At 39.1% G+C, this 24,949-nt stretch overlaps 1 protein-coding gene and 1 long non-coding RNA gene across 4 annotated transcripts in view; one reads left to right on the forward strand and one right to left on the reverse strand.

Moving 5' to 3' along the window:
- The window catches only part of LOC121943406 (uncharacterized), a 131,848-nt gene that overhangs the window by 20,846 nt on the left and 86,053 nt on the right, over positions 1-24,949 (reverse strand). The window lies entirely within an intron of this gene.
- Positions 3,100-23,603, forward strand: igsf5b (immunoglobulin superfamily, member 5b). Of its 3 annotated transcripts, none has more exons than XM_042487297.2 (10): positions 3,101-3,254; positions 5,334-5,428; positions 7,934-8,245; positions 12,811-12,938; positions 15,043-15,208; positions 15,714-15,845; positions 19,652-19,676; positions 20,403-20,491; positions 21,628-21,692; positions 23,184-23,603. In XM_042487297.2, exons 2-10 carry the CDS (start codon positions 5,380-5,382, stop codon positions 23,292-23,294), a joined length of 1,077 nt encoding a protein of 358 aa, XP_042343231.2. In that variant the 5' UTR covers positions 3,101-3,254; positions 5,334-5,379; the 3' UTR covers positions 23,295-23,603. The 3 variants fall into 3 exon arrangements, with proteins under 3 accessions (XP_042343233.2, XP_042343231.2, XP_042343232.2); XM_042487298.2 differs by lacking the exon at positions 3,101-3,254 and adding an exon at positions 3,287-3,372; XM_042487299.2 differs by lacking the exon at positions 21,628-21,692 and having other exon boundaries at positions 3,100-3,254.

Here is a 24,949-nt window from a genome sequence, read left to right on the forward strand (position 1 = left end):
TGTGTACCTCATTTCCAAAATAAAAAAAACACAATACAAGGCCTTACCAGCCAAAAGTTCTCATAACAAGACTATGAGTTGTCAGCCATAGAAACTCTGTGAGGCTGTGCTTAAATGACAACACTATGAGTAGCAGGTTTAATATTTACGACAATTATCTTATTTCAGAATATCAGCATGCTGACCACTGGCACTAACCACAAAGCAGCTGAGGCTTAAGATTCACTATCAAGATTCAGTACTCAATTACTATTTCAATACAGTTGATAGGAATTTTCTTTGATTAGCTCAAACTGTAACATTCACAAAAACTTAAATGTCTAGTGCGAAGGATTCGTTACTTTAGAATGAGCAGTTTATGTCTACACAGGGAGACGGTCCTCTCCCATGGAGATCGTCATGTTGCACCACCATATTTCTACAGAAGCCAAGAACAGACTAAACACTTGCTCTAGATGGGGCTTACGTTTTCACATCAGCCACCATAAGTCGCAGCTCCTGCGTGACAACAGTATAGGAAAAACATAGACTTTTTGTTTGTTATTTACATGAAACTGCTTTACTCATTGTTTCTACCATATTAAATAACTGGGTCTGTTTGTTTTGGAGAGGGAGTGACCTTTGTGGACAATTCAGCTCCTGGTTAAAACAATCTGAAAGATAAACACTGAAGGAACTCTAACTGGGAGAAGTTTCAGCTGGATGCAATCTGCAATCCCCACTGCTAGATGCCACAAACCCCCCCTACATCTTAGACACTGAACCTTTAAAACATAAAATGACAATGGTCAACTATAACCTAATGCATATTATAAATAATGTATAATATGTATAAACATTTCTATGGTGAAGTCATCATCACAGCACAGTATACCATTGTATATCCAATGGGCTGATGGAAGTCATAATTGCAGGAAGTTGATCACATATGAAAGTATAGGACAAACTGAAATTTTGACCTGATGATGGTGCTAGAAGAAAAGTCTAGAGATCCATTGTTAAAAATAACCAAGTTTTATGGTAATCCATAGTTGCTGACAGGGCCGTGGGAAGACGTGTCTAGTTGGGGGTGCTGTGATAAGGGCTGCATTTTGTGTGTGAATACAATCAATAGGATGATCCTCTTAAGTATAATCGATTTTAATGAGTTTTTCTAAAGGCATATATTGTGAAAAATCTCTTTATATTGTAACATTCTATTATAACGTGCTACTGCAATATGAATCAAACATGTCACCACACTCCATCGCGCATAGTGAACAAGAACAAATAGATTACTCATTGTTTTACAGGTTAAGTCAATCAGAGCACTGCACACATATCCAAAAAACAGTATTTTAACCTCAAAAATACATCACACTATTTAAACCTTCGGCCGCGCGCGCACACACACACACACACACACACACACACACACACAGACACAAATCATCATTGGCATATTCACTGAAGCCAGAAAAAAAGTGTGCCAGTAAACTATTATGCGCCTGCTTAGTAAAAAAAACAAACAAATCCAAAACAAAACGGGGCCATCAACACCTTGCGCACAGCAGACCAGAACATATCCATAAGCGCAGTTTCAAGCTATCCAAAAGGCCAACTTGCACAGCACAAAACAACACAGCCAAATACATTTTTGCAGCACAGTTATCAGTGTAAAATAACTGCCCAATAATGGTGTTAAACTGCACGGCAGCAGCTCTTAAAAGAACAGACACTGTACCTTGGCTGGGTTTGTGCTTCACAAAAGGTAAGATAAAGCAACTCATGAGTGCATGAATGTCCAAACTGTTCAAAATGTCTGTGTGCACATTCATCAGGGACAGGTGCGTGAGTCTACAGCAAGCGAACCTACAGTAGCCTACGCAACGTCTGCTGACCATGATGCTTAGTGTTATTTCAATACCTAGTAATTTTTCAGCGTTTCTTATTAAGTTTTAAAAGTTACTTAAGTCACCATTTTTTCGTAAATAGCAACAGTTTAACTTGTATTTCCTTTATTTTGAAGAGAGTGTTGTGATGTTGGCCTACACAGTCATGGTTGCTGAGACATTTCAGCCAAAAGTACAAATATCAACCTCATGGTGGCGCTAGAGGAACAGTCAGGAAACCTGGTCACCAAAGTCATGTAAATACTGTTGTGTCTTGAATTCAGCTAAAATAAAAAAAGGGCACATTCAAAGGTGCCTTCGGGACGGCCTTGTTACTCCACTGCATGGGCGTTTAATGAGATAGTGGGCCTCTGGGCACAGATATGCAAAAGGCCACCCATCTCCTGCATAGGAGCAAGACACAGAGTTTGAGGTAGTTTTGCCTTTTTTATTGTTGTTGATTGTATCTCTTTCTAGTCCTCGTGTATTTTTTTGTGTGTCTATTTTGGGTAAATTTGTGTGTTTATTGGTTGTTTCGTGACTCTTTGGAGTCAAATCGTGTCTCTGTAGTTGTTTTACCTGTTTTTTTAGTTATTTTGTGTCTCTTTGCAGCTCCTTTGCATGTCTTTGTCTTCTTTTTGTGTCTCATTGTGTTTTCTTGATTGGTGCCTGTTAAATTGACTGACATTTTTGTCAGTGAAGGCCAATAGGCCTGTTCAGTAATCGATCCATTCCCCGCTGTGACGCAGTTGGTCTTCAAATGCAGCCTTTGAAGGCTGAAGTCCCTGGATTGGGACACAGTAATTGTCCGTGAACCATGAAGGTCAGCACTTAAATTCTTGCAATCCAATAACTGATGAAATATTTCACTAAAAGCCCAATAAAGTCATTAGGATTTATCCTCTGGGGAACATAAATGCCTTTAAATTTCATAATATTCAAAACAAATGTTAAGATATTTCGGGCTGGACCAAAGTGATGGAAAAACTTACAAACAGACTGAGATTGCCATCCAGAGTAATGCCACTGGGGCTAAAAGTTATCAAAGCATGTCATCCCCTAGCTGTAAACTACACTGTACATCTGCGAACTTTATCACACATTATCCAGTGTGTGTGGATCCATTCATTCAAAGAGGGCGGAGGTTTACTTGTTAGGTCCCCTGAGAACTGGGGACTTACAAGGGGTATTGTTTGCAGTCTGAGTCACTCTGTATATTTACGTGTGTGTAGCACGGGGCAAAGTTCCCACTGACTTTGGTAATATTTAACGGGACAGTTTCGGGTGATGGCTGAGCACCAAGAGTGAGGAAAAAGCATCATTGTTGACATATATCCACTATGTTGGACACTTGCCGCTGATCCACAGAGACACCAGACTGAGGTGAGTCACACAAGCGCAGCGGGATTTATGGTTATTTATTGTTCACTTAACTTGGACTTGAACTTTATTCAGGAGACGCTGCTTCATGCTGTATGTGAAAGAAATGGCTGAGAGACAGGTGCAGTGCTGCAATTTACTTATACACAAGCAATTTTTGGTTACACAGTGTCTCTGAACAAGTATCATACTTTGACCCAAATTAAATTTGAACGGAAAATGTTGCACTTTGACTACAATACAATCTGTGGCAAAAATCATCAGAGAGGTCCTTTCATGGAGTAACAGTTTCAACAGGTATTGTCTTGTCTGTTAGAAATAAAGTGCTGGATGTCCCAAAACTTGCTCTAGTTTAATGAAAATAGCCTATCCCAATTTTACCCAAATATCTTGGCTCTCTGTCTACAAATGTCAAACTTGCAGCCAGACGGTGACAGTGACCTTTCATTTGTAATACGAGCAACAAAAGTCTTTCTTCATGTTTTTTTTATCAATTGGATAGTGATTTAAAAAATCTGGTATTTTCTCTCTTGAACTGATCCTGAGGTCATTCATGCTTTTATGTCTTCTTGGTTACACTTCATTGTAATCAGGATTAAGACAAAGAATAACTTCAAGCCTTCAGCCACTACCTTTTTGGAAAAACTGCATTAATGTAGTGTTGGAATAATTTTGGTTTATTTCGATTAATGATGGGACTTGCCGAGCCGATGTTAACAAAAGTTTCATGGTGTTAAATAACGCTTGATTAATGTTAAGAAACTTTTTATTAATTTATGAATTGCACATTCATTTTTGGTCACGTTATTTGTGATATGGTGACCTAATAGGTTGTGACCAATAACTGGTGTCTATGCAGATTGATCCAGATTAGTTAGAAAAGTTATTAATTGTCATTAAGCACGATAAATAGTCAGGGAATGCAAATTAGGAATGTACTAGTGCAACAAGTCATTGTTCCACATGCTACACGATATATAGCTCTTATAATAACCAAGACCTGGATGACTAAGAATCCTTACCAAGACAAAGCTTTAAACTATTTTACCATGTTTGGATAGCAACATGAATCTTAACTGGCCAATAAAATACAACATATCTTTCTTCTACATCTATTTTTTCCCCACAATGTGACTTAAAAACTCATAAACACAAAAAAGTCAGAAGACAGACTTCCCAACTTGGAAAATGGGACCATCGGAGGATGTTAAATGCAGCATAATATGCATACACTGCTAACATTCTTATGTTTAGCAGGTATAGAGAATCTCAGTAATGAGTCCTAAAACCTGAACCTGAATCTGTTAGTGTATCGGCACCTCTGGATCCCTCGTCTCAAAGTCTGCGGGTTTTTTTTGAAAGTGTTTTTGGTGAGATGATAAGGTCTGTGATTAACACATGAAGAGATTTTTCATGTTTTGTTCTATGACATAAAATACATCAGTAAAAGCACGACTTGCAAACTCTTTAGCTTTTGTGACTAAAAAAGACAGTTGCTAACAAGTGGCTAAATGAGACTACAGGACTTTATCAAGCTGAACCGCACCGAACACGGCTTTACAGCCTGGCAGCAATGGCTAGCAGTAGTGTAGTTCATTTTAGCCTTGCATTAGTGGTGGCATTCATTTGTGAAGATTATCTTGCTGAACAAAACATGTCAAAGTGTTTGATTACCACAGAGCTTATATTCTGCAACTATCCAAAATCCAATGGAAAAAAAACTCACGCTTTTAGATAAAGGAACCACGGCAACTTAAGCTTCTGGGTTGGTCTACAGGAAAATATCATCCCTGGGGCACTCTATATGGTTCTCCTTCTTAGTGTAGCACATTAACATACTACCATTTGCTAATTGGTGCTAAACACAAAGTACAGCTGAAGCTGATGAGAACATCAATTCATCCTTTTAGCATCATAAATGTGTGTACCAAATTTCATGGCAATCCATCCAGTTCTTGTTGAGATATTTCAGTCTCGACCAAAGTGTAAGAGAAAGACACAGCCATCCCCAGACTAGAGGCTTGTCACTGCATGGCTGAATACTTGAGATCATGGTCAACAGCCCTCCTCTTTTTGTTTCAGGACCATTCAGCAATCAACATGGATTGACTGCATTGACTGATAAAACATGGACGTCTTTTCTGTCTTAGTGCTACTACTTTCATGCAGGATTCAAGGTTAGTATTCAGCTAAAAAAAAACACAGCAGCTTGTTTGAGTTTTGTGTCAAAGAGGCCAGTAATGCGCTTGTACTAACTGCCAAAGTCAGTGTTGTGATGTGCTTAATAGCAGCACCCTTCAGATTAAACCCACAGTCTAATTAGAGGGCCTAATGATCTATCTGCACTTTATAATTAATTCTCTTCAAAATGGCTGCCTATCTAGTTAACAGTGAGATGTAGCCAGTGGTCAGGGGACTTCAGAGTCACTGGTTCATGGTCCCAATAGGAGCATGCACAAATTATGCTCATTAAACTGCCATTCTTTGATTGCAATGAAAAGAAATAGCCATATAGGCTGCCCTAGATATTTCTCAGGCCTAATTTCCAAAGGGGGTGCATTATTTATAATTCAGCATGCTGGCTGTGGACGGTAACGCAGTTAGCTCACCACAAACAAGTTATACATCACCCTGAGTACCGTGGTGTAAACCATCTATTTCATATTTCACGGTTTGCTATTAATATTAATTCCTTTACTCCTCCATTTGTCAGTGAGAGAAAGCCACATAGATACACTGGAATTCAGCAGGGCACAAGTGCACTGATGTGTCTCTGTGGTAGGGTGATGTTTATGGAGTAATCTAAGTGAACAGTAGGCCCTGACAGTTAATGCATAGTGGGTTATGAGCATTTCCTCTCGGAGTCGTCTTCTATTTTGGTCCTAATCGTGTAATCCTTTAACAAACTCTGCAGGTTACTGTTTAAATGTTTACCCTGCAGAATGATGCCCTGGCCTCTTTCTGACAGCTACAGATGGATTTACAGTCTACTATTAATGTTAGTATTTCTTCCCTAAATCCTTTTTGGCCTCATTTATGCACCCGGCCAAATCACCAACTCCATCTGGACAGCCACAGTAAAAATACAGATTTAGGGAGTTGTGCTGTCATTCTCTGTCTTTGTCTCTTTATCCCTCTGAGTCTTTCTTTCTTTCTTTAAAAGCAATAACTCAGATTCACTCTGATCCCCATTGGTTTTTCAGGTCTTTGAAAAAAACTGAGTCTAGGCATAAAACACATGGTCATTTGACAAGTACAAAAGAAAATGGCAACTGCTATTGATTAATCACATGATAACATATGTCAGTGGGGCTGTAAAGGGTAACACTCACTAGTTTAGACTAGTTTAGTCTGTTACCAGGCAGCAACCTCTGAGGCTAAAAAATTAAGCTAATGCCAAAGTGCCAAAAACTGCAGTTCATTATATGGCAACTTGAGGCTGGCTCCAAAACAGAGTCAACCCCCATGTTAAAATCTCCAACTTTACAGCAGAAATAAACATGTTTACAGCATGGTACAAAACTAATAAAAAAACATGGGATGATTTATTTATTTATCTACTTTATAACTTATTTTTTTATAACTCAACCATTTGAATTGTATTAAGGCCCAAAGTAATACATATTTATGGGTATGGCTGCTTAAGTAACAGACTCCCTACGAGGGGTTGCTACAGTCTTCAGATCCATCCCTCGCTCATTCACAGCTCCACCCTCTCATCCAAATATGGTCACTTCTGGCTCCAAAAAAATCAAAATTGCATTGGCCAAAGTGCCAAACTCCAGGCCTTAAAATGGTTGTCCGCAAACCAGTGGGTGACGTCACAGTAGCTACATCCATTTTTTAACCCTTTGACACCTGGACAAAATAGGCTTGTGATTTCTTTCAGAACATGCGAAGAAGGCAATGAGCACTGAAAGAAAGAAATATCCTAAAAATTGCAAGAAATTTGTAAAGAGTACAAGAAAATTACTTAAAAAATATGTTAAAATTATTTTTAAAGAAGGGAAAAAAACAAGAAATGACCCAAGTACTTAACGGTTCTAATTCTGTCACATAATTTTGAATATGTAATTATAATTTTAAATTCAGTTTTTTCCTAGCTTTATAAAACTAATTTTCTAAATCTACACTTTTTTTTGCAATTTGCTGAAAATTTCTGACCAAGTTGCTCATTGCCCTTTTTCACATGTTTTTCAAAGAAATCTCACCAATTTATCCAGGGATAAACAGTTTGTGAAAGGCATCTGAAAGCAGCACAAAAAAAGGTTGTTGCTCGAGGTTTCAAAGGATTAAGCTACTGTGTTCAGCCAAGAAAGACTCCTGCACATTGTAACCAAGTTTTTTGTTTGTTTGTTTTTTTATGGATTAAACAGCTTTACACATTTTGTTACTTTCGAACCGTCAGGTTACCTGTTTCCCCCGTTTCCAGTCTTCGTGCTAAGCTAAGCTAAACAGTTGATACATATTTGGTGGACATGTATCCATATTTTCATCTAACGCTCAACAAGAAAGCAAATAATTCCCAAAATGTTGAACTATTTCTGTCAAAGTGCTTTAGCAACAGTGTTTGTAAGTGGTGCTCTAGTGATTTTCACTCATTTCAAAACCTGTTTCAGGTTCAGTTCAGGATGGAAGGATTTATTATTGTGTTTTATGTCTGTCTCTCTTTGGACCTTTAGCAGTCGGAGCTCAGATGAAGCTTTCACCTGAAACACTAACTGTGGTGCGAGGAGAGGAGGCACGGTTTACCTGCAGTGCCCCAAACACCCAGTGGACCGTTATGGTGTGGCTGCTGAACGGTACAGCGGTTCTCACCATCTCCAGGGAGATTGGTGTCCTGCCCTCTATCAACCCTAATGTGACGGCTGAGAAAAGCTCGGGGCGAGACAGCTGGGTGTTTGTTCTGAAGAACACAGAGAGGCAAAACCAGGGACAAGTGACCTGCGACCTCCAGGGCATTGATAGGAAAACAGCAAACCTGTTTGTACAAGGTCTGTATGTATGCGTATTGTTTGTGTGAAAGACTCAGAGGAGGTACTATGTGCATGTGTGTACGCATGTGTGTGCATGTTAGATGATTCACCGGAGCAGGAAGGAAGCAAGGAACTGTTTTATTTCTGCTGCAGAGAATTTCAAAGGCTTTTTTGTGCAGCCAGCTCCTCTCAGGGATACTCACTTTCTTGCAAACAAGAGTCTGAACACACACACACACACACACACACACACACACACACACACAAACACACACACGCAAAGAAGCGAAGGAAACGAAGCAGATGGCACCTGCAACCATTGCAGAGTTAGTGTGCGGAAACACAGTGAATTTCACCTTGACAAGGCAAAAAGGAGGTAAATGAAGGGACTGAACAAAAGTTATGTCGCTGTTTTCATTCCACCCACTCACACATTGCAGCCTCTATTTTAAAAAAAATAAAGAAAACAAAGAGACAGAGACAAAAAATGTTGTATTTTGCCTAAATATTCAAGGTGCTCATCCAAATTAAGTGTGTTTGTATTAATCTAGTTGAAGTAGGGACTCAAGAATGATTTTTTTCTGTAAAAGCAGCTGAACAAGCACCTGAGTGATCAAACAGGGTATATATAAAGGGTGGGAAATCATTTGGGCCTGTGTGGTGGAGCACAGTTGCCCAGGCATGTTTGATGGTCTCTGTGACATTGTTAATGACAGTGTGGGTGGTGTTGGGGATAGGAATTGATTGAGCCTCAGATATAAATACCAGGTGGAGAGCGCTAGAGTCCATGCCAGTCAGAGCAGGCAGCAGAGCAGGATTTACAGACTACAGCTGCAGCCAACCTCCTCTCCTCTCCTCTCCTCTCCTCTCCTCTCCTCTCCTCTCCTCTCATTACACTCACTCACACACTCACAATCACTTTTTTTGATGTTGTATTGTAAAATAATAGGTAACTTTTTTATGTTAAATATAATTTCAATCCAATCCAAATTTATTTAGAAATCACATTTTTAAAAAACAAACAGCAGGCCCTGTTAAATCCAAAAAAACAGAGAAAGAAAAAAAAAAAACAATCAAAAACCCAAACTCACAAATTTAATAAATACCTGTTTTTAAACTCATCATGATGGGAATCCTAGCTGTGGAATCTCACATGCAGATTGAAAACCAAGATATCACCAAGAAATCAGCCAAAAATGCCAGTTATTTCCCTATTTTGTTGGTAAACAAATCAGACACTTTATGATAATATAATATGTTCTTGGTCTTCTGTGTGCTCCACCTCAAAAAGGTTGTTTTTTTCAACATTTGATGGAGATAATCTAACCTTTTTACAATTAGACTATTAGAAAATTAGAAAACTATTAGAAAACTGGTCTTCAACTTAATTTTGGGTGGCATTAAAAAAAGTCTTACAAAGTCTTACATCTACCTTAAGCTGCAGGAATCTCCTCTCCTCTCCTCTCCTCTCCTCTCCTCTCCTCTCCTCTCCTGTCCTGTCCTGTCCTCTCCTGCCCTCTCCTGTCCTGTCCTGTCCTGTCCTATGTGAGGACTGGGTGGCACGTTTATTTGCTGGCGATTTAAGAGTCAGAACTTAATGAAAATCTGTAGTTCTCTGCAGCTCTGATGCTGTTGATATCTCACGTTGAGAGCACTGCAGAATTTTAACAAGTAGGACTTCCCTGATAGAAATACAGCAACCAAGAAAAAAAAAGTTTAACAAATGAAGTTAGAGTAATATCACTGAACATTTCCACACAAATTAGGGGCCGTGTAAAAACGATTAGGGGTGAAGGGGAGGTCAGAGAAGGTTAAGCAATTTTTCCTTCTTGCTGAAGGGAGGGTACTTAATTAAAAAGGAGGGTCAACAGTGGGGACCCCATTCCTGCTCAAATAAGTTTTGTATGACTCCTTAGTTTAAAGATCGCCTTATTAAAAATTGCTATGTCTGAGCGAATAACTGATCACTAGAGCTGTACCCATCTCGAGAATTATGTCAGTCAAATTGGTTTTCAATACTAATATTTGACTATTTGTTCCTCTTTTGTCATATAGAGTTTTTGAGTTTGAACAGGGTTTGGGTTACAGTGATGTTCACATATTGTAAACAAGCCCAGTTAGCCCCCATGCTCATGCTATCAGCAGAAGTAAGTTTGTAAGTTCATTACTTATAAGCAGAAAGCAGAAGATACTGTTGTCTTGTAGCTTAATCGGACAAAGCCTCTCTTTTTGCAGGCAGCTACCTCCTTCTCACTAAGACTCACGCTGGGTCTGCAGTTTCCTTTACCTGTGAGCAGCTCGAAAGCTCTGCAGCCAAATCTGGGGACCAAAACATCCCCAGATGTTCATTGCACACTGGCTGACAATAAATAAATGAATAAATAAAAACACTGCTCAGCTGGAAGATATTTCAGTCAAATGAGGGACCTCCGACTGATGACTCAAATCTTCCACTTTCAGGGGGTGGCCCTACAAATCACTCAGTGAACACATGGGGCCAGCTCCTACTGAAAAGTGCATAGCCATAGCATCATGTGACCCATAAAAAACAAAAAAGTCTTTCCATTTCAGTTTTGCGAAATGTGTCTTTTTTCGAATCACCTTTAGTACCACCTCATGCGAGCATAAAAACTTAATAAATGGGATTTTTTTTTTAATTGACGTCTTTCCATTAGGCATATTGAGGGTTAATGGAAATCCACCTGCATCCCTAGTGACCGCTCTGTTCTATTGACACAGCACAGTTTTAGCTCACATAGAAGCGGCATGCCTTTAACTAGATGACAACTTATTACATAAATACTTCAAGACTTTCTTGGACTTGTTCCTTCCTTGACCTTATCATTCAGCTTATTTGCAGCTGCAGTCTGTACAACCTGAACTGAAAACTCAGCTAAAACAAAATCTGCGTGGAAACATCCTCTCTGCAAAAAGCGAGAGGAAACAAAACCAATGACCCATCGTCTCCAATATATTACGGAAAGAGCCTTCATTGCTGCCAGTGCCGCAAATCCCCACTGACATATGCAGCCATTAACAGTAGTGCATGGTGAATCAGGCCTTCCAGTGTGGATGCAGAGGATCGCGATGGCCTGACACAGCCTTTGAATTAATTGTGCATCCTGGCACGCCCAGTTAACAGTCAGCAACTCTGCCTGTGATTTGTGTACTGCAGCTTCAAATATACTGTTGGAACGAAGCCACAAATCCACAGCGGGCTGGTTGACGCTGCATGCTATCATCCACACTCCCTGCTTTAACTGTCCAATATGAAGATGATGTAAATATGACAACACATGCCTGCTTCCTCTCTCAGCTGCTTATTTCTCTTACTCTCTCACACAAAAATAGCACACACGCACATGGACCTTTCACTTGAGAAAATCAATATGGTTGCAGGAGCTGTTTAGTACAAGCAGGGTCTGCAGTAAGCTGCGGAAAAGGAGAACCCTTCAATATAAATCAGAGAAGAGCAAACATGCCTGTGATGTTTGGCCCGTAGAGGCAGAGTGCCCTCCTCATTGGAATAAACACCCACACATGCAGTGAATATATACTCCTCATGCACGAAAGAAATCATGCACATACACATCAATTCTGCACACAGACACGTCCTTAAATGCTGCCCTCAAAGCAGCAATTTCCCCTCTGAGGACCCCTGCTGAAAAATCACTGAAATTAGAGTTAGCTGAGAGCACCCTGCCTCACACAGCCTAACACAGCAACTCAAAGTCTGCAGTTTCCCCACAGTGATTAACCAACCTTATGAAACCTTATTTCAGGGATCACTTAAATTGGAGCTTTGGGATAGAGTGCTGATGTCGTTCCTTTCTCTATTCAGATGTATCAATCTGCCATGATCGCCCAGAGCCCCTCATCAGTCAGTGCAAATGAGGCTGCTGGTTTCTCGCCAACCCTTACGCAGGGGCGCAGAGATTCTCTAAGAGCAGCCGGACTCCACCCTTTCAGAATTGGATGGTACGATGTTTATGACACCAAATCAGGCATCAAATAACAGCCGCTGGAGAAAAGGGACAGCCAATAACGTGCACAAAACATCAGAGGATTTGAACCTAAATCAACACAGACATGTCATTCGCTTAGACAAAGCACCAAAGCTTCTGTAATTATCTTTCTGTCTGTAGCAATTGTCTGTTGCATCCACCGCCTTTCATTCTACCAGACAATAGACTTCACATATGAGATACTGTATCTCCCAGGGCCTTAAGTGGCTTATTTGGCTGGTGGGGAAGGAGATGAAGGGGAAAAGAGAAGAAGCATTCGTCAGGCAATCGAGACTTTGAGACACACGATCAATCATCCGGGACGAATGAAATCCGTCTTTTGTAAGTGAGCATTTCAACTGGAGAGGTGACGCTCATCTTTGGCTACAGATGCGTGCTCGCAACATGCATTTCAATAGAAATGTATGAATTTTTACCCATTGTCAGCAATCATAAACCCACTCATTCTAATACATGTATAGGGAGCTATAGCAGTACATACATATATACATGAATGTAAACACATAAATAAGAAAAGCTGAATCAAGCTGAAGTGAATGTGCTTTCCTCTGATTGCAGAAAAGGGTAGTGTGAAAGTCGTTGGGGATGACAGGTTGGCTTTTAAGGGTCAGTCGATCCTGTTTGAGTGCCAAGCAGCAGGATGGTACCCTCAACCCGCTTTACAGTGGCATGTGAATGACAAAAAGGTAAGTGCCGCCTAATTAACTTCTGTCATTTTGAAAACTTAGCAACTCTTTATATTAGAAAACACTCATCAAGTTTATGGTGCACTATTGAAACTCTTCATTAATACACACATATAGATTTCTCTAAAGCAAAAAGTGACTGGCTGCTCAGAACACAACAAAAAGACTTTTATCAGCTGTAACCCTGAAAAAGTTCAATGCACTCAACTGCATTTGGTATATAGCATTACAAGAGGTATAAAATGGCTTTTTTTGTTCCTCACAAAATTCACAGACCTCTTTGTGAACATTTGAACCCAAAGCACTCTGTTTTCAAGCACCACTGAAAACAACAGTGCAGGCTCGAATTTTGTGCCTGTGCAGAGTCAGAGGAGGTGCAAATGCTGGTGCATTATTGCTTTCAGGCTTTCTGTTGAAAGAAAGACTTTACCCTTTAGGAAAGTTTGTCCTGTTGAGCAGTGAACTGCTTCCACAGGGGTCAAACAAATTCTACAGATTATCATGCCATTATATATAGGAAGCTGTTGCTGCTGAATTTTCTCATGTGTAACTGTTTAATGCTCAGCACCTCAAACATCAGGCCTCTCAGGTCAGGCAGAGGTTTTTTTAGCTGTAAATGTTTAAATGTAACCATTTAATTGCACTTGACTGTTACTTTTTTGTGTTTTCTGTTACTATGTTGATGTTGATAACTAATGCTCATGCTTTATTCTTATATTTATGTTACTCATGTTCTCGTATTTCAATATAAAGGGCTTTGAGTTTACCTGTAATGAAATGTGCTATATAAATAATGTGCCATTGCCATTGCCATAAACCAAATGGTCTAGAGCTTGAATGCACTAAAGCGACACTGATCTCGGAGCCTATTGGCTGATGATGTTAAAGCCTCTGGGGGTGAAGGACAATTTTCCGGGCTGATCTGGTGTAGCAAGCAGATATCCCAGCCAACACTTCCTCTTCCATTTTGGCTTATCTTTATAAGTAGATTTCTGCATATGAATACGGATAAATAAAATAAAAAAAGCTGATATAGAGCTTACTTGTCGTGACATGATAGCTGAATGATTTTGAGATTGCATTTCTGCCAATTGTGCATGGCCTTTCCAAACAAACTATCAAACGTAATGGGTCAATACTACTCAGATACTTCTGATATCAAATTCTTGTCCTGTCATCTCCAGTTTCTGCTTTTATGTTCTGTTTATAGAGATTTTAGCCATGTTGATTTGACACTAAATTGAGCATTCTACTGGCTAAATGAACTGTCCCAGACCAAAGTGTTTTTTTTTCCCAGCTGAAAACACCAGGTGCTCCTTAGAAAATGCCCAACTGCGAGTGTTTTAGAGTCCTTTGGAGGCACAATGTTTTTTTGGTTGAGACGCTTTAGTTGCATCTGGTAGCTACAACAAGGAATATGCGCAGAAGTAAACACGTCGGCCCAAGGTGGAGTTGCTCTTTTGATGAGGGTACGGCTGAAGCATTCAGGGAGAGAGGACAGACCTGCTGGTCTGTAGGGTTCGTGAGAGGAAACATGATATTCATACAGTAGCCATTACAAACAGATTTCTCCTCCATTGTTGTTGTTTAGCACTTGTACATGTGAGATGTGACATTTCATCTTTGTGGTCTTTGTCCCTCCTCCACTGTGACAGTGATGAGTGTGGCGTTTTAGCATAGACTATATATACAGTCTATGGTTTTTACCCAAATGACAGCACTCAGTGCAGAATTCTCGCTCAGTAGCTCGTGGCACTGCTGGGGTTTGTATTGCAGCATAAATATGTGGTGCTCACATTGGAAAGCATTAAAGGAAAACGCTGGCCTCAGAAAAAAATACTTTTGTTGACATGGCCCCTAAAACAGAGATATTACACATCTGTAATGTCCAATAAGCTCAGCTTTGTAAAGCTCAGCAATCTAAAAATAAAGCATCACAAGAAAAAAAAATTGTTTGACACTTGTACTGTTCCTTTAAATACAGTTGTGTCTCAAGTATTTACAGAATAACTGCAAATTCATGCCAAGTCAGACTTTAACTATCTTGATTAGTAAGCAGGCTATTAATAATACTAATTCTCTCCATCTGGGGATTGGTGTGGAGGTGAGCCAGGCTGAATACAACATCAGCAGTCAAGAGTCAGGGAAGAGCCTCTTCACTGTGACCAGCAACCTCAGCGTTACAGCAGCCAAGAGCTCTCATGTGGTTTGTCTGGCCTCTGTATCTGCCCTCCCCATACCACTGAAAAGCAGCGTCCATCTCACAGTGGGTGAGTGTTTCACGCTAAATAACATACATGCACACAGATACATTGTGAGAATCTGTCTCCACAATCCCTCTCTCTCTTCTCCTTTATACTCTGTCACTCTTTGTGTGTTTTACTTTGTTCTTTCTCCCTTTTTCTGTCCCTTTCTCTTTTGGGAAGCCTGTGAATCATCACTGAGCATTTTTACTGAAGAGGAGAGTGGAGTAGAAAAGAGCTGCCAGATCAACACTGCATGACTCTGCATCACAGAGCAAACCCCTCAAAGGCCCAAAATACAAATACTGCATTATCATCTTAGTAATGTTCTATTTGTAGTTGTAACATTTTCTTGAAATCCACTCAAAGCAGCTCCCTCTGCAAACACTCTCATGCACACTACTGCAAATTAGAACAGGAAACTGAACACAGCTTTCTTTACACTATGTCTGCAAATCTGTAATTGAATTGCAAAGTAACAACTGCTTCAGCATTTCTCTGCCAAAACACCGCTGTGACCTTCTCTGCTCAGTTGCAGAGGTGGTGCAGGAAGAAGATGACTGCACAATCCCCCTGGCGGTAACGGCCTCCCTCTCTGCTGTTCTGCTGCTCCTCCTGCTCTGTGTCTGCACCGTCCTCTGGTACAGACAAAGGAGACAAGCAAGTATGCACTTTTCTCTTGCTTGAATTGCTTCAGGTGAAAAAAAGAGCCCCCCCAACACACACTTTTCCAGTACAGAAACTGTGATTAAAGTATAATGAAGAAGATGGGCGGTTACACGCTGTGACTTGGCACTGCCCTGTGCTGGCCTTCACCAAGGGCACGCAATATATTTTCTGACAAAGGTAGAACATTAGTTGTCAGCACAAAGCTTTTCTTCTCAGGAAACAGCAGCAGAACAAAGGTTACAGAAGTATGTTCATGACTGCAGGGTTGGAGGTTTGAATCCAACAAAAACTGGGACAAATTGAACAGGAGGAAGTTATTACTGTTAATCCCCAACCCAAACTACTGCAGAGGTGCTTCGGAGCAAACAGTTCACAAATAATATACCATGAAGTAGCATGTTTCTTTCTGCTACAACATACACACTCAGACAAGTTGATTCTACTTAAACAAGCTGATTGCCTTGAACAATGTAAGTAAATATAACTATTAATCTTAATTTGTGTGTACTTTACATCTAATTCATAAATTTACTCAAAATTGAGTTATATATATTTAATTTTGCGAAGTTGTCGCAACTTAAAAAAATCCAAGTTTAATAAAATAAATCTTTTAAAGTTTTAGCATCTTCTGTAAACCAATAAAACTGCAATATTATTATCAGTATAGGTGCAGTTGCATATTAGTCAGTCATATTTGTATAACCTCAAACAAGAAAACAGAACTCACAGATCTCCTGTTTCATCATTGGCCAAATTATCTTAGTTTACTCAAGTTTACTCAAATGTCTGCTGTTAAGTAACCGTGCTGTTTACTTGTTTACTGTCTTTTTATGAAAATACATCAGTTCTGCCTGAATATTTCCTACTCGAGGCATGTCTATAAACTGTATGATAGTCTTACTATTTTGAAGTGCAGGGAAAAATTGCAGTGTGGCATTGCTTGATTAACGAATATTGTGAGGTGGCCTACGTAAATTATATTTTAAAAGTCAAGCTAAGGGCCACAATTGGCCCGGAGGCCGAACTTTGGACATACCTGACTTACACTAATAACATGTTGCATTTGTTTGAAATTGTGTCTAATATATAATTATAAATATAAATTGTGAACCTTGCAAGTTACAGTGGAGCTGATTTTTTACTTTTTAAAAAAAAAAAAAAAAAAATACTGTTTGCTATTAAGCCACGGCTCTTTTTAGGTTTGTTTGCTGAATCAAACAAACTTTACTGCACTTCCTAGATACTCAGCATAGTAGCACAGAAACTCCACCACCAACTAGTGTTTTGGAGATATAATTGCAGAGCGATGCAGACACACCACCACACATTTATAAATGCTCACAATAATGTATGGTGTAAGCTAGAATAGGTTCTGCATACACATTAGCATTTTACTCAGTGACGGACTTTCAAAGTTATAGGGCTAGCAACCACTTTGCTGCAGTCTGGCCAAAAAAACATTTAGTGTCAACTTTGTTCTATTGTACTTTCCAATAATGTCTTCTATTAAATACCAGCCAAAAAAGAGTTATTTTACTTTAATAGGACTGGTGATCTCTCCTCTGCGAGTTGTAGGATTTAATCAATGTGTATCAGGATGTTGCAGAAAAATAGGTTTAAAAAATAGGCAATTATAGTGAGTCTCCCCTAAACAAATAAAGGGACCGTATCCTGGTCCTGGGTTAATAACCCGTCAGTCATGATAAAAGTCATTGAGATATGCAGATAGGCTGACAGTCGTTTGGTGGAAATGTAGTGACTTTGGACATGTTATCAGCCTTTGTGCTTGAAGAAATACAGCTGGTGTTACACTGGCAGAAATGATCCCTTGGGGAACATAAGATTCTGACTCACACCTGGTCCTGCCAGATGAGTCAGTAAGTTTGACTGAACATACCCCGCTGTAACACAGTGTCACATTAAGCTTTTGGACACAGCTTGTGCTGTAGATTTGACAGAATAGTTACACATTTTAGGAGACACACTTTACTGCTTTCTTTGTAAACTGTTATATGAGAAGATCAATATCATTTTCTTGTCTAAAGGGAAAATTAAGAAGAACAGGGGGAAACCGCTTACCAGGCTCTGTTCGAAGATAAAGACAGTCACCTCCAAAATTCAACTGACAAATGATATCACTCTTGGGGTATTGCTTAGATAAAAAAAAAAACATGAATGTTATTGAATTAGCTTTAGAGGTGTCAGTAGGTGGATTTTGTTAGCTTTGGACAGCAAGGCTACCTGTTTTCTCATTTCCAGTCTTCCAGTCAACTTTGCATGGATAACAAAACTAATCCTCAAATATTTGTATTGAACAACAAAATCCGATTCCACTGACATAATTCTGACTAAGGTACAGCCACAACATTTTGTGACACTGCGTCATTTCATTTGCTCTGGCAAAGGGTCTAAAATTAGCTTGTCTACTCAGATGTCATATTTCCTGCCTGCTGATCGGAGTCGATCGGAGCCAGAGCCAATAAATACCCATGAATCCTGCAGAGTCATTTGTCCTGGGGGTAAACTCTGATTTTAAACTTTCCCATTAAAGCCAGATATTAGATTGGTATCCTTATTCTCATTTAACTCTGCAAAAATGCCACTAAGCATAACTCCCAAAAAGTTGAACTGCTCCTTTAAGAGAGGCACTTTAATTTTTTTTTTAAAGACTAAAGGTGACTAAGGCAGCATCAAATTGCTTGGCTCAGGAATTTCTACAAAGCCCATTAATAAGGGTTTAATACCACCACACAGTGAGACAGTTTTACTGCGATTCCTTTAGAGCTCATAACCCAACAGGAATATTTGTGATGTGGCCGGACTACTTGTCACCTCTCCAAACAGAGAGGTCGATACCTTGGCAAGTCCTGGAAGTAAAGTGGTGTGAAGATTTTTTAAAAATCTGGCCAGGAAATAGGGATACTGCAGAGATGTTTCTCGAGCGCCATCTCTGTGGGGATCATTGTTCTATAGCACAAGGAGGCGGATTGGAGAATGCCTGTTTGTGCGCGATAACAAAAAGTGGCCCTAAGTCACGCATTTAGAAGTCAGTGTAATCCCTGTGACTGATTTCGGACCATTGCAAATCACGGCTATGGTTTCGAGCTCAGGGATTATTATAAAGCAGGTGTGACCTTTCTCCTCCGGCAGCCAATTCTGTACCTGAAACGTGTGATACCTCCTTCGCCGTCATCCTTACAGCTTTACTGTAACATCCCTGAGCAAGTTCAATTAACTTCATGACGATGTTTCACATGTTACAGGATGTGGCTCACTTCCAAAGCCACTAAGCTCTTCTTTGAGTAATCCACCTCAATGGGGACTAATGTATGCTTTGTAATTATTGGGAGAAGGGATCTAATATAGTCGCCCTCAAAGACTTTGGCCAGCATGACAGCAGGGATTTAAAATATAATGACAAAGGCAATTTCTCTCCCTGTAAAAGGAGCAGTTTATATGTCTCCTGAGGCGTGCACCATCTGCACCATTGTTATATTGTTGTGTTTTCGCCATGGTCAGGAGGACCTTTGGCAAAGACAGCCACGAAGCTGTGTTACAAAACTCATTAACACTCAGCTCCAGCTTTCACCGTTGAATTGCAAAGTGACTTGAGGCTATGATATTAGTGCAGAGCCCAAAACTAATAAACGGCGGGACATTTATAGCTTTCATGTTGCTGTAGATGCAGTGAGCAAGTACAATGGATCTGTGGTCCATGCAGTGGAGTATAATAAAGTTAGCGGCTGAAAGCTCAGAATAATTCTGTAAACTTAATGCCTCTTTTTTTTTTCTTCCTTTCAGAACCTGGCCCACAGGACTCAATATGGTAAGATTTAAGAGCTCTTTTCCTTGATACCTTTTTCATGATGAGGCTATTTTCAAACAATGATGGATTGGATTTTCTTCACTTTCCCAACTAACATAAAGAACTTTAAGATCAACACTGCAGTCTGAAGTGACTTGAGGGAAAAATAGCTGGCAATAATCTGTGAGAGAAGCAGAGACATACAGTCCTGGCTGTATCAAGCTCCATTTATGCTTTACATAAATGAAAACGAGGACTCAGCATGAATCTCGGTTAATATGTACAACTTATTTCTCAGAATGAATAAGCTTTTATTGGTCCTCATTATAAAAGAAAATTGAAGACATGAATTTGGAATTACATGCATTAAATAGTCATTACATTTTGTAACAACTTAATTAAGATTTGAATTGTCGTTAGCTCATTTAAGAAGCAGATATATTCACACTATATTTGTCAGCATTTTCCCTGCAGCTAAAACACATTTACAGCTTTCCCATTGAGCACAGTGAAGTGAGAGCTGAGCGCTTTGGTTGACTCTAATAAAATGCACAGAAAAATGATGTTCATTTTTTATCTGTCAAAGCACTTTATGATGAAAACAATGCAGCAGCCCCTGATGTACTGCAGCTTTGTGAGAAAAGAAAATTGTCTGTTCACAACAGCAGAGCCTCTGACAAAGTGGCTATGCCGTATCTCTGCTAAAGGTTATCTTTTCCATTGGGCTGTTCATTTGGGCATTTGCAGGTTCAACCAATCAGTAAGCGGGAGAAGCCCGGTTGCTGAGGCGACAGGGGGGAAGGTCAACCTGGGATACTCTAGTGAGGGCCTCACAGGTGAGATAGTGACACCAAGTTCACCATGATAATTGTAAACTGTTTCTTCACAATAACACTGCTGACAGCAGAGCATCTGGGTGCACACATAAATAATTCAATTAATCCTCTGAAAAACTGAAGCAGAAAGTTAAATCAGATTTTTATGAAGCCATAACACTAAATCACCAAACATTTCACAATGTTGTTTTTTTACTTGATGAGGTGCTCACGTTTTTGCCTTTTCAAACATTTAAGCCTAATATGACAATTTACAGCTTAAAAAAACTCTGATAGATCTCAATACATGTAATAGATTACTGCACTTATCTTCCGTCACCTTAAAAAAAGATCAAGGTTTCAGTCTGTCTGTCTCACTTCAGTTATTTCAACTGTATCAACATGTATCTAGTGGACTGAAATAGTAATTGATTTCTACCATTCAAGTATGTTACCAAAAGTTTATGTTATGTAATACAAAAAAATCGATACTTGACATCTATGTATTGATACGATACTGCCATGCCAAAATATCACAAAACTATGCTGTTTTGATTTTTCTTTTGAAAGCCATTATTGAATGTATGCTGAACATTTTTAGATTTTTGCATGCGATTTGAATGCTGTTTTATTAATTTATTGGTTTCCATTTGTTTAACCTGCATTATGATAGTCATTTACTTGAATCTTAAAATTTGCATCAGTTGTAAGTGATGATGTTCACGTATAATTATTCTGTCACAGTTATATTACGATTGCCTGGTAAAGACATTTTTTTGATTCTCCACAAATATTACTTTGGCAAAAATTCAAACAGACTTGATGAATCTATTGACATTCCTGCAGCAGAATTTAATGTAAAGTGTATGTGATTTTTAGCAAATGGGATGACAAAAACCATGCAAAAACAGCAGTACGGTCATTTTACTAATTACTATATCACTTACAGTACATTGCCACAGTTACTGGGAACATAGTACCCCAAGGAGCACAGAGCAAATAAAATCTTTGCATCACAGCAAGGGGAGGTACCTGCAAATGGCCAGTTAAGCAGCAATGAACTACATAATATACAGCTTTAAGTCCAAAGTGTGCTGTAGTTGGTCAGAGGGGCTGCAAGGTGAGATCAGGCTAAACTGTTGTTTTTCACCCTGCAGATGCAGTTTACAATGAGCTAATCATGGCAACTCGTAGGCAGAAGGACTTTGTCAGCTTTCACAAGGTAAGATAGAGAAAGAGAAGGTGGGAGGGCAGGGAGACGGAGAAAGAGAGGAGAGAGAGAGAAAGAGAGAGGTCTAAGCCTTACTGGTAATAGACGAACAGATTGCTGTATTGATTCTGGATAACATACTGTATCGATATCTCATGTAATATCCTGGTGTCTAAATATGAATGGAGAAGGGACAAGTGTTCCCTTGTGGGTTTATGTGGCCTCTTTTCCCAATTACATCTGATGTGGAGCAGCTCTGACTTGAGGTCACAAAAGTCACTTTGAGGCTTTTTAAAGGTCCAGTGTGAAGGGTTTGGGAGAAGTGAAAGAAAAGCTATATTATAATCCAAACCATGATTTTATTAGTCTTTACTCACCTAAAAACAAGGATTGTGTTTTTGTTACCTTAGAATTAGGAAATTCTACATACAGAGTGGGTCCTCTTTCACATAGTCCGACATCAGAATCAGAATCAGAAATACTTTAAAGATGTCACAAGAAAGAAATACGGACAAATCAAACACTGAAATGTAACAAAGTGCTGTAAAAATACAGCAACATTCTTACAGCAATGTACACTTTTTGAGACAAACAAGAAAAAAACCCCAAACAAACAATAAAACACTGTAAATCGTGATGCTTTTTGGAGCCAATATTACACTGTAAACTTCACATTCTACTGCAGTATATTGTAATAAATTTCACTTTAATATACTGATGATGTAATTCATATTATTGACCCTGTAAAATAATGGTTGGATGCTGTCAACTACAGTAGTTTATCCCATTTCTATGAGAAATTTGAAACAGCTGTAAAAGGGCGATTTTGTGTTTCTCACTTTGCATGTGAGATTCAAGTGTTTTGATTTCCATTATGATGACTTCAAGAGAAGGAATTTATTTTAAAAATAATAAAATTATTAATTATTATTATTATTATTATTATTATGAGATTTTACAGTACAACATCATAAAATCCCACTTCCTGTCTGAAAATTTTTAAAACTTCTGAAAGAATAATTTAAGTCAGTTTAATACCCAAAAAGGCCTTATTTTTAGATCAGTGAATTCAATGCCTTTTAAGACCTTTCAAGGATCTGCAGGAACCCTCCCAGGGTTATCATTTAAAATGCTGGTTTTAGGAGAACAGCCTTTTGTAAAATCAGGACGTGCTACACGCACAGTGTCTCGCTGCTGTTGCTACCTCCCGTGTTGCCTTGAATTCTGGCTCCCCATGACGGCACATGCGGTGTAAAAAGGGCTGCCGGCTTTAGACAGGCTCTTTCACTTTCTCACGTATGCCACTGTAGTTCTTCTACAAGGCATAGCACAGGGGAGAAATTTCAGCTCTGCAACCTCACCGCTAGATGGTTACACTAGACCTTTCAGGCAGTGTTTATCCTAAACTTGTATACAAAAACCTCCACAATGTCACTGCTGCAGTGATGTAGAAAATAATGTGGTGTATTGTCACTAAAACCTAAATCTGATGTTGTGCCCCAGGTCCCGGACGTCGTGTCCTCCAGCAACCTGTCTCTGCACCCTGAGAGCCAAGCTCAGGTGTGTCCATCAGAGGAAAACTCCAAAAATGTCAGGAGAATTACCACAGTTTAATTATGCTTATTATGATATTATTTCATTTAAAAATATGACGTTAAAGATGTACACTATTGTACAGTTAAGTATTTACAGGTGAGCCACTCACCAGAGTTTGTATGGTATATTTTACATTTTTGTAGAGCTAGAAGCTAATGTTGTGTGATTTTAGCTAGATGTGTACAGCACAATTACCCTAAGAATATATTGTAGTACCTTAACCTTAAACATTTAATGTATCCTTAAAAATGTCAACTGTTTTGCAAATATATACAAAACACATTGTTTTTATTTTTTTTTTAAATAAACTCTTTTTTTGGGTTTCTATTATGGTCTTGGTTTATATTTCTAAAGTTTATGCGGGGCATAGTCATTTATATACTTTCATTCACAGAAACAGTATTTAAAGAAATATTTAATCTTGTTAAGATTGCAGTTCTTGTCAAAGGTCTTGGCCATTCTATCAATGACAGAACCCCTAAATGTCCTAAAAAATGAAAACCTTAAAGAACAGCCTAAACAGTCACTTTAAAGATGTCACAAGAAAGAAATCATTATGATATATTTCAAGTGAGTATTAAACCTCTCCGTTTATCTTTATGACTTAAGATGCGCAGAGCAATGAGCCCTTCAACTCTGTGGGGAGAAACAAAAGCATGTGTTGTGTCATAATTCAGCCATGCAAGTGTTACCCTTTGTACTTCTGAATGCTAAGACAACTTGTGTGCTGAAGTAGATAACGCTCACTTATTTTTCCTGTTACCTGTAGCTGTACTGTCTAAACTGGAAGAAAATCATGGCGAGAGTAAACCAGAGTCACCTGTTCCATCATTTGGATCTAATTCTGTTTTTAGGGAAGCCAAGTCATGCCTCTTTTTACATTTTAAATGTGGTAGCATCTCAAACTCAATTCATTTCACAGTCATGGAAAGGAAATGGTTATAAAATACAGTATTAATGGGAGAGACTGGAGTGTAAATTAACACTATGTGACTGGTGCTGCAATGAGAACGATGTGGTGGTGAGGCTCTCTGCAGTAATGCATGGAATAACAGATTTATCTCTGCGTGAAGTGGGTGACATAACATTTGCATTTTATAATGGTAAAGGATGGGAGGGGGGTTGAGTGGTGGAGATGGAGGTATATGAATCTGCCAGACACTCTATAGTTTCACCAGCATTGCTGTTATTAAAGGAGTTGAAACGCATTAAAAAGATGACATGCCTATAGCTGGTGTCCAGGGAAAAATATGTCCTGAAAAAAAAATCTCAAGAATTTAACTGCTGCGGTTAAGTTTCCTATTAATAGCCATGCACTGTTTTTCACATTTCAGACAGCAAATGATAATTCACCTCATGGATAATGCTGTGACTCTTTTAGTTTTTTTTGTATCATTTGTCACCCCCAAGAACTTCACAGGCCTCGAGAAAATGGCAAAGCATGCAAATGGCAGCCTATGTTTTGTCAAATGGGAAATACTCTTTCATTTCACTGAAAGCCAATGTACGTTCTGAATGGAGCTTTCAGCTTTGGATTTGATTTATCTCTGCCGGCAACCTTAATTAGCTGAATATGACTCCAGGCCCATATGAGAATGGCATGGTAGCTAAATCTCTCACTAAAACAAATGTGATCATTTGCAGTGGACTCAATTGTTAGGCTGTATATTTCA

This window comes from Plectropomus leopardus, chromosome 6, assembly GCF_026936395.1.
Source record: "Plectropomus leopardus strain MGB_pleo_1.0 chromosome 6, ASM2693639v1, whole genome shotgun sequence".
NCBI lineage: Eukaryota > Metazoa > Chordata > Actinopteri > Perciformes > Serranidae > Plectropomus > Plectropomus leopardus.

Coding starts and splice junctions, on each gene's coding strand:
- igsf5b (XM_042487297.2), top strand. CDS start 5,380: ATGGACGTCTTTTCTGTCTTAGTGCTACTACTTTCATGCAGGATTCAA. Junction 8,246..12,810: donor AGCAAACCTGTTTGTACAAG/GTCTGTATGTAT, acceptor CTCTGATTGCAG/AAAAGGGTAGTGTGAAAGTC. Junction 12,939..15,042: donor GGCATGTGAATGACAAAAAG/GTAAGTGCCGCC, acceptor ATTGGTGTGGAG/GTGAGCCAGGCTGAATACAA.